Source organism: Rhamphochromis longiceps, linkage group LG2 (genome assembly GCF_057381845.1).
Source record: "Rhamphochromis longiceps isolate RC_006_pf linkage group LG2, R_longiceps_female_GT1.1, whole genome shotgun sequence".
In the NCBI taxonomy this organism is placed as follows: domain Eukaryota; kingdom Metazoa; phylum Chordata; class Actinopteri; order Cichliformes; family Cichlidae; genus Rhamphochromis; species Rhamphochromis longiceps.
The window spans coordinates 18,692,200-18,701,418 of NC_140558.1; the positions used below are offsets into that span (position 1 = coordinate 18,692,200).

The 9,219-nt window shown below is 40.1% G+C and overlaps 1 protein-coding gene across 1 annotated transcript; it reads right to left on the minus strand.

Moving 5' to 3' along the window:
* Nucleotides 1-1,951: 1,951 nt before the first annotated feature.
* On the minus strand, nt 1,952-8,527 carry mmadhcb (metabolism of cobalamin associated Db). Its single transcript, XM_085418543.1, has 8 exons — nt 8,367-8,527; nt 7,157-7,206; nt 5,301-5,445; nt 4,805-5,022; nt 4,010-4,118; nt 3,754-3,884; nt 3,237-3,323; nt 1,952-2,333 (listed from the first exon to the last, which is right to left on the minus strand). The coding sequence occupies exons 2-8, from the start codon at nt 7,163-7,165 to the stop codon at nt 2,139-2,141; spliced, it is 894 nt and encodes a 297-aa protein (XP_085274669.1). The 5' UTR covers nt 7,166-7,206; nt 8,367-8,527; the 3' UTR covers nt 1,952-2,138.
* Between the last annotated feature and the right edge of the window lie 692 nt (nt 8,528-9,219).

Sequence of the window (9,219 nt, forward strand, 5' to 3'; positions counted from 1 at the left end):
CAGTTACAATTTCGATCCGCTCCTCGACATGTCAATGGCTGTGAACAAAGAGAAACTTGTAAATAACTCATGAAAGAATAAAGTTACCTTGAAACCAAGCACACCATTGTTTTCTTTTTTTTTTTTTCTCTCTTTTCTTTTAAGCAGGGAAACAGTTTGCCCAGCACCTGAGCAACACATGTTATCCATTTTTTTAATCTCCTTTCAAGTTAGTTGAAAATCATTTGCCCCTTGTGTCATTTGTATCATGTATATTTATATGTAGCTAATCTGCAGCATGAGTACTGTCAAGAGAGATAAAAACGGATCCAGATTGTTCTTGAAAATGTGATGCTTTCCAAAAATCTGCCAAAGTTATGCTCTGATGCTATCAATTGCGTTATTGTAGCATATTTCATATTTACCATAAAGACGTAAAGAAAACATCTAGAAAGGGACTAGCAATCCTTTTTGGCAGGTACTATTCTCTTTTTTTTCCATTTGATTCACCTTTTATTGTTTACTTTATTTTCACTTACTGAACATGGGACAGACTTGACTGGGGGAAAGAAGGGGAGAAAGAAAGAGGGAAAGAGAAACAGCTGAGAAGAGGGACGGGGGAGAAGGGCACACCATTGTTTTCTTGTGACATTACCAATAAGTTAGATGTGTCACATGGCCCTCTTCCTATTGAAAAAACAAAAGTTGTATCCAAGATGGCCGACTTCTAAATGGCCACCATGGTCACCACCCATCTTGAGGAGTTTGCCCCCTCACATATACTAATGTGCCACAAACAGGACTTTAATATCACCAACCATTCCCATGTTATTACGGTGTATCCGTATAAATGGCCCACCCTGTATAATTGCACCTGTCCACTGGTTAAATACAATTTTCTAGATCCGCCAGTGGAGGGGCAGTTCAGGGAGGCTCTACAGCACGGGGGTATTAGTCCCAGCTCCCAACCTAGTATAAGATCGTGTTGTAAAATATTATATACAATGTATTTTTTTTTTTTTTTTTTTTTTTTTTAAATCTACTGATACAAAACATCAAGTCACAAGCAAAGGGGGAACACAGCATGGCACATGTTTAAACAAGGGAAGTTTATTCATTAAAACTATTTATGAATCAAATAGACAGAACATAGATTTTCACCCAAAAACATTCACAAGGCACCAAGTCCGGTATCACACAGACATGTCACGTGATATTAAACTGAAGCTGTCAGCTCGGTAGAGTGGGCAATCCTGATAAAGCTATTCATTTTGTAGACTCAAGCTGCTCTTCATTACCGGCCACTAGATGTCACCAAAAAGTGCTGTGTTGAAAAGCTTCGAGTAATAAAGCTTTTTTCAATACAAGCTTGATTTAGCCATCAGTACTTGGTTGCAATAAGTAGATATTTCAGTACCTACATTTCAGAGGGTAAAGATAATGAAATACTATCTTAACGATTTAATTTTGTTAATTGGTTTATTTTACTCATCATTGTTGCAATCTTGAAAACAAAACAATGTTTATCTAAAAAATACTAATCATTTTGCATAATATTTGCATAACATCTTAGAGTTTACAGTTAAACTATTTCTACCTTTACTTATGTCAACATTTCAGCACATTTTAATCCTTAAATTTCATTTTTCAAGATTGTGAGCACTTCAGGTGAAAGCGTGTCCCTGCCACAAAAACAAGACGGCTCATCTTATGGTGGGATCAACAAGTCAGTCCAGTGATGATTCTAAAATATTTTCAAGGATTAGAAAGGAGTTCAACATTAACTGTAAAATGAGTTCACTTCTCACTGAGGATGCTCGTGTTTTTCTTAAGAAAAATTGAGGCTGATAAACCAGAAAACTATCTTCTGAGAACTTGTCTCTTTGAAGATATTGCGCTGCTGCACAAACTCTACTAAGTACAGCAGAAAAATAGTTTAACACAACTGCGGTTAAAAGGGCAGCCAAGGTAATTAATACAAGGGTTATTCATTTATTGAATGGGTCATTCTATAAATGACTAATTTCAAAGACAAAACATTCACAAGCTTTGTGGTGTCAGCATTATTTAAGCTTTAATATGATTACAGATATGGTCAAAACCACTAACCACTCTGTTAGTGTTGAGGCATATTACACTCGGTACCCCAGAGCCTGTGTTCATCTACCCTGCAACGTCTTCATAGTAGGAGTATCAGGTGGTGCGCTGGTGAATATTGTCCCTACAAAAGCATGTGTCCCCCACAACGAGTGTCGGATCACTTTGCAGCAGCCCAGGTCCTCAATCTGAAAGCCCAGGTGACGGTATCGGTCATCTGTCTCATACAGTGTGTTGTTGGTGTACGGGCCAAAGTACTGAGAAATAAGAAGGGACACACAAATATGAGACAGTTATCTGATCAAGACCATCGCCTGAAAAGCAACAATAGTCTCTATCTATAGTGTGTGTGTGTGTGTGTGTGTGTGTGTGTGTGTGTGTGTGTGTTGGGTGGGGGATGGGGAGTTGCAATTGCACACCGCTGTCTGCACAAGTTTGTCCTGCCAACATTACAGCTTCCAAGAAATTTTCACCAGTTTTCTTCTGCAGAAATGTACATTTGTTATACACACAGCGCACTGCCACAATGAATCACCCTTAAATACCAGCCCAGGGACAGTTACTTTGAAGGTTTGTTATTCTGCAGCTGAATGACTGTGGAACAATCCAGAAAGGCAGCGGCCTGCCAAGCTAGCTGTGGACTTAGAAACAGCTTTTATGATGTCCTGTCTTCAAACCTACTGAAACATGTGAAGTTAAGCACAAAGTCACGCCTGTGCCAGAAAAGCAAATACATCAGCTTCTGTCTGGTGACCAAATATCTAACCAGAATCATGGTGCAGCCTCCAATGGACGTGTTTACATTTGATCATGTGCTTATTTCAGAAAACTCCAAATAAATCTAAATGTATGCACCAAAGACAAAATACCTGAAGATAAAAAGAAGAATTTAAAGGAATCACTAAAAGCGCCACACTGTAACTGCATATCTAAATGCATCTGTCACAGACAGCTACCTGCATCTTGACTGTGCTGATCGTGGCTAATTCAGAGTTAATTCCATGTAACATGAGCTTCTAACAGATTTCTCAGATTTATACTTTGTCATTTGATGCCATGTGATGTCTACACCCAATCAGCCATTTCATTTGTTGTTATTGTGATAAAATATCGTAAAAACACTGAACAGTTGTTGACAGGCAGAGTCAGAGATAACTTACAGCGAGGCCTGACGATGGGTCGATGAAGTCTGCCCAGAATCCTTCTCGCTGCAGCGCACAGCAGATCTCCCGTGCACCTGCAACAAACTACACAGCAGACACCACAATCATTAATTACTTCATTAATTACTGTAAAATAAATAATAAAGTGTCTCCTCCCCTTTCTCAATGAAACTCACGCATTTATTATCCGTTTCATTTTCACTTCTTTTCACACTACAGATGGGATGTACTACATGGATGTGCTACTACTGTTTTTAACATTAGTAACATCTCATATAATGCAGTTTCTGTAGTTCTCCAGAGGTGGACAGCTTTTCTAATAAACTCTTCAGCTCATCATCAGTGTTTCTTTTACAGACCTCTAATATTTGCAGTGCTTAGCTGTTGTAAAAGGTTTCTAAAATAACACTTACATTTATTTATTCTGAGTACTTGCTGTGATAATGTAGGGAGAAACCCTGTGATGTCTTATTATAGTGTAAGACATGTAAAACAGCTCAGCTTTGCATTTAACCTTGTCAAGCATCTGCTCTCTCTCATCTTCCACCTCAGCAGACCATGACGCCATATCGTTCTGCGTCTTCTGGGTAACCGTGACAACCATCATACCACAGGATGGAGCTTCAGGAAACATTGACTGGAAATCTGTTTATAATTAGGAAACACTCGCATTAGACAGGAACACCGCTTCTCATGAGAAATACAAGCAATTTCAAAGTTATGCAAGGCTGAAAAATAAATGTATGAAGGATGCAGTTACAGCGATGTACCTTTCTTTAAGAGTTCAGGACACGCCTGTGTGGCACACTCTACTCTCGAGTTGTCAAAGTACTGTTCAGCTGTGCTGACTTTGCCAGAGGACGCAGGATTGCCCTTGTTCTAAGAAAGAAAAACACAGCTGTCAGAAAAGCGAATGTCACCACTCTCAGCGTATGAGCAACAACGCCAACGATACAAAACCTGGATATAGTTTCAGCATACACTGTTTTAATGTCTCTTCATTCTAAAATATTCAGACGGATGCTGGAGGTCTGGCTGCATGAATCATGTCACACCCACGATTGGCTAGCGTTACATTTTTTACACTTGTTAGCACCACTAAGTCCACACCACACTCCAATGAAAAGTTCATTTTTGACTGATTAAAAATGCATAAAAAAATGTCACACATCATTTTATCTTAAACATGTGTACGTGCTTGTGTTAGTCCGCGTAGGGAAATGACTCCTCTGCATTTAACCCATTCAGCCAGTGAAGCAGTGGGCAGCCACCGAGGAGCAGTGTGTAGGGACGTAGGGGTACCTCAGGGTAGCCGTTCAGGGGAATCAAACCCCCGACCTTCCAATCATGGGGCAACCACTCTACCTACTGAGCTATCCCTGCATATGATTATTCATTGATAATCTATACATACTTCAACATAAAATTCCTCTGACATTTATTTAATTGCACCAGTGTTTGTGAAATTTGTAGCAAGATTAACATTAGTAGTAATAACACAGCATAGTTTGGTCCATATTTGTTTTGATTATTAAAAACATTCATAAGGTTCTCATTGGACTTACAGAGAGCTCTCTAACAGACTGGGCTAGAAGCCACTCATGCTTCTGATAGCAGGATGGAGCAGACAACACATCTGGTAGCATTTTGTTTGTCAGGCTCTTCTGTTGCTCTGTCAATCCTTCCAGCTGGCAGTCAAAGCCCACATTACCGGGCAGCGGGAAGCGCTGGTCCTGGGGCCCGAACGGCGCCATTATGTCATCAGGCCGTAGTGTCTGCAGTCCTTAAGCACAACATAACAAAGAAAAGTAGCATGCACACAAACTGAGTTTACACAAAGAAATAAGAAATTACAAATTTTGGTCAACGCCAATATCACTTCATCAGAGTCCGAGGTAACGACTCTGTGTCAACCTCCGTATATCTCAATTTATTTTGTGTTATTAGGTCTATACCTAATACCTAATCTATACATAAGATGCATTAGATTAAATTACTGACTAGAAAAACATGTTGTAGTTAATTAATGTTCAAATGTATAAACTTAAAATAAGGCCATACCTTTAGCAGAGTGAGAAGTGGCCAAAGCGGGCTCATTTAAGCCTGAAGAATCAGCAGCAGAGAAGGCTCTGCCTCCAGCCACACGATACACCAACACATGGAGCCCTGGAAGGTAACTTACCAACCTGCTTCTGCTGCAAAGCACCTGCACATGCAAACAAACAGTACAACTGTAAATGGCAGTCTCTCAGGTACTACTAATAATAACAATAATAATAATAATAATAATAATAATAATAATAATGCTGCTGAACTCAGACACCTGAAACACCACCAAAGGTCTACATCACAGGTGTCAAACTCCAGGCCTCGAGGGCCGGTGTCCTGCAGGTTTTAAATGTGTCCTTGATCCAACACAGCTGATTCAAATGGCTAAATGACCTCCTCAATATCTCTTGAAGTTCTCCAGAGGCCTGGTAATGAACTGATCATTTGATTCAGGTGTGTTGACCCAGTGTGAGATCTAAAACCTGCAGGACACCGGCCCTCGAGGCCTGGAGTTCGACACCCCTGGTCTACATGGTCAAAGGTTTACAGCAGGGGCCTCGAGCTCTGGTCCTCGAGGGCCGGTGTCCTGCAACTTTTCCATGTGTCCCTGACGCAACACACCTGAATACAATTAGTAGATCATTAGCAAGCAACCTGACTGCATGCTGAGGTGGCAATTCAGCCATTTCATTCATGTTACAGCAGTTCATGAGTGAATGAACATGGTGCAATAAATGTACTGTTAAAAGTGTATTTTCCTTAACACTTACATTTACTTGAGTAGGGTTAGAGGTTGCCACTTCAGCAACTTCAGTTCTATACTCTTGCTAATGACCTACTAATTGCATTCAGGTGTGTTGCAACAGGGACACATGGAAAGGTTGCAGGACACCGGCCGTCGAGGACTGGAGTTTGAGACCCCTGGTTTACAGCTTCATCTTGTCATCTGTCAGTTTGGAAAGTGATACAAAGGTTTTGGGATTCTAACAAAGTTTTTCCAGGAGTGATCAATGACTCATCCAGGAACTGCAAGCTTCATCTGCCTCAGGTCAGAGTTTCAACAATGACAAAAAGAGACTCGGCTAAAATGACATGAGGGTCCCAAGGCAGAAATGTAACCTTTTGGAAGGTCTCATTACATATAGAGAACAGAAAAAAAAACATATCAACAGTCAAACGTGGTGGTAGTGTTAATTGATGGATACATGAATTTTGCTCTCAACCAGAAAATCCTACAATCCTGAAGTCCAGCCATAAGTTTGTACCCTGTAGCTCAAGCACACTTGGGTTATGCAGCAGGACAGTGATGTGAAAAATTCCCATTTTAATAAATGAATAAAAAAAAATAAAAAAAACTGAAGTGCTTAGACAAAGTTCAGACTTTAATCTGAAGATGCTGTGGCGTGGTGTTAAACAGGCCATTCATACTGAAATACCCTCTAAAGTTGCCAAGTTAAAATAATTCTCCAAAGTGTCTCTACAGGAATGTCAAACATTAATGGCCGTTTATTGCAAACAGTCCAACCAGTTATTAAGTTTATTCAAAAACAAACAGAGGTGGTCTGGCATCAAACTGAAGCTCCCTACATCACCTCGTTCTCTGGTTATCACATTCACATACTCGTCTATCCAGCAGGTTGAAAAAAATACCCCAATTACATTTTGTATTTACTCGGGTTATCTTCGTATAATATTACAAATGTTTGTATCTAAAACATAAATGTGAGAACTATGCAATAAATTTAAAATAGAAAGAAATATTTCACGTTATTCAGTGTTTACAGTGGTGCTCTGTGATGGTGATCACTGCAGAGCATTAACATCAGAATAAGATGAGAATATTACAAACTGTTGTTTGACAAACTTACACTGGTCATCCTAGCGTGCTTCTGATTATCTGCAGTATCCAGTGAAGTCTCTGTAAGAGTCCAAGACTGTGTCATCAGGAAACATTTCCAAACACATTCATCACAGAAGAAACGCTGTACGACTACCACACCATCCTGACTGATCCGCTGCTCAGTCTGCTTCACTCCTTTTAAATCTCATCTATTCTTTTTGAATCAGAATTAAGGAAGTTATGTATGAATCATATAAGCCACTCTGAAGTCCAGCAATCCTAATCAAAGATGAGGCATGTTTGCATAGCTAAGTGGACTGCTGCCCCCACGACTTGGCCCCGGATGGATGGAAATCCACTGACTGGATTGGTATCAATGTACGTCAATAGCATAGCTCTGCCACTGATCTGCTTAAATAGCTGGATGTAAGCATCTTAAGAAGCAATCGTGGTTTGAGAAACACACTGTTGGTAGCCTAGGATAGCCGATGGTAATGTGAAAAACAACTTATGCCAGGTGATGTATGGGGAAACAAACATTAGCATTATTTTACAAATTAAAAAGAAATCTGCAAGAGTTCAAGGCACCGGGATTTTGATTAGGAGAATAAAAGCTATTTTAGCTATTTATAGATAAAAGGTTGATCCCACTACAGCTACTTCACAAAGATGGTTTTATTCTTTGCGATGTTTCGTTATACTGAGCAGAAAGCTCCCGATGTCAAACGTGGGCGTGTTTCCTAAACCAGCAGCTGACGGAGCGAACAGGTGTGTGCAGGTGAACTCGACACATCGTCGAGCTATTCAGGAGTGTGTCGAGGGCAAAATGTCAGCTCATGATTTGAAACACGGAGGTACGACATCAAGCGGAAGCTGTTTGATAAATTAAAATAATCTCATTGTTGTCAGCAGATAATATTGATAATATTGAAATCTGCATTTGCACCAGCTGGAGATGGAGAGAGTCCTTTAATCTTGTCAAACTCCGAGACAGATTTGCACACAGAGTCAATCGGTAAATATGACGAATCTGCGGATTGAATGTGTAAACAAATCTAACCAGTTAAAGTAAAACCAGTTAACTACTGTAATCTTTCGGCTTTAGATACATCTGGGAACTTCTAGTGAGTGTAATAGCACGTTTCACACGGTTTATCCTCACAGCGGTATGACAACCGATACATTTTAGTAAGAAACGCTATCTGCTGATAAGCTAACAAGAGCAGAACATAACTTACAGGATTTTAACAAGTCCAAACCAGATGACTGCGTTAATTTGTTCCTATTTATACTTCCACAAAATCGTAGAAAAACGGTCGACCTTTGAAAACATGAAGACACTGTCCAAATGAACGCGGGCAACTCACTCTAACAACATTTCTGGCTTTGACCTCGGGGGGGGGGGGGTGTTCTTCGTTTTAGTTTCAAATGAGCTTAGAGGTGCATTACCGCCCCCTCCTGGACAGGAGTGTGAATCAGGAACTTGGAATATTGGGAATAAAAAAAAAATCTGCAGTATTGAACCCTTTCTTATCACAACTTTCAACAGTTGGCCATAGATGTGAGACAGTGCCTTTCCAAGCAGGGTTTCTACAGTGGAATGAATCTTCAGCTCCTCCTATTAACGTCTTCCTGTCCAGGACACAAGCCCGGCATACTAACAGTACATGCTGAGCAGATTCCATTTTTTTGCAGTGGGCACACAATCCAATTGGGTGCTTGCCTATTAGCTGTAGTGTTTTATTAAGCCCTGTATGACCTATCCTGAGATGGGTAATTGTTATTTCACTATTTTGTGACCGTGACCGAAATGTATCTGAATGTTGCAGAAATCAATTCCTGTATCGCTGATATCCCAGTGCTTCTGCCAAATTCAAAGGATTTGAATCCTCAGTGCATGAATCATTTTCATCTGTGCATCTGCTTCCCCAGAAAGTGCATTAAAATCCCCACAACATATTATTTTCCCTAGACCCATGTGTAGGGAACACCTACACCCTACACCTACATATTAAACACCTATAGTGTTTAATATGTCCCCAGTGATCCTTTTACATAATTTATAGTAGTTGATCATTACTGCCTCATCTT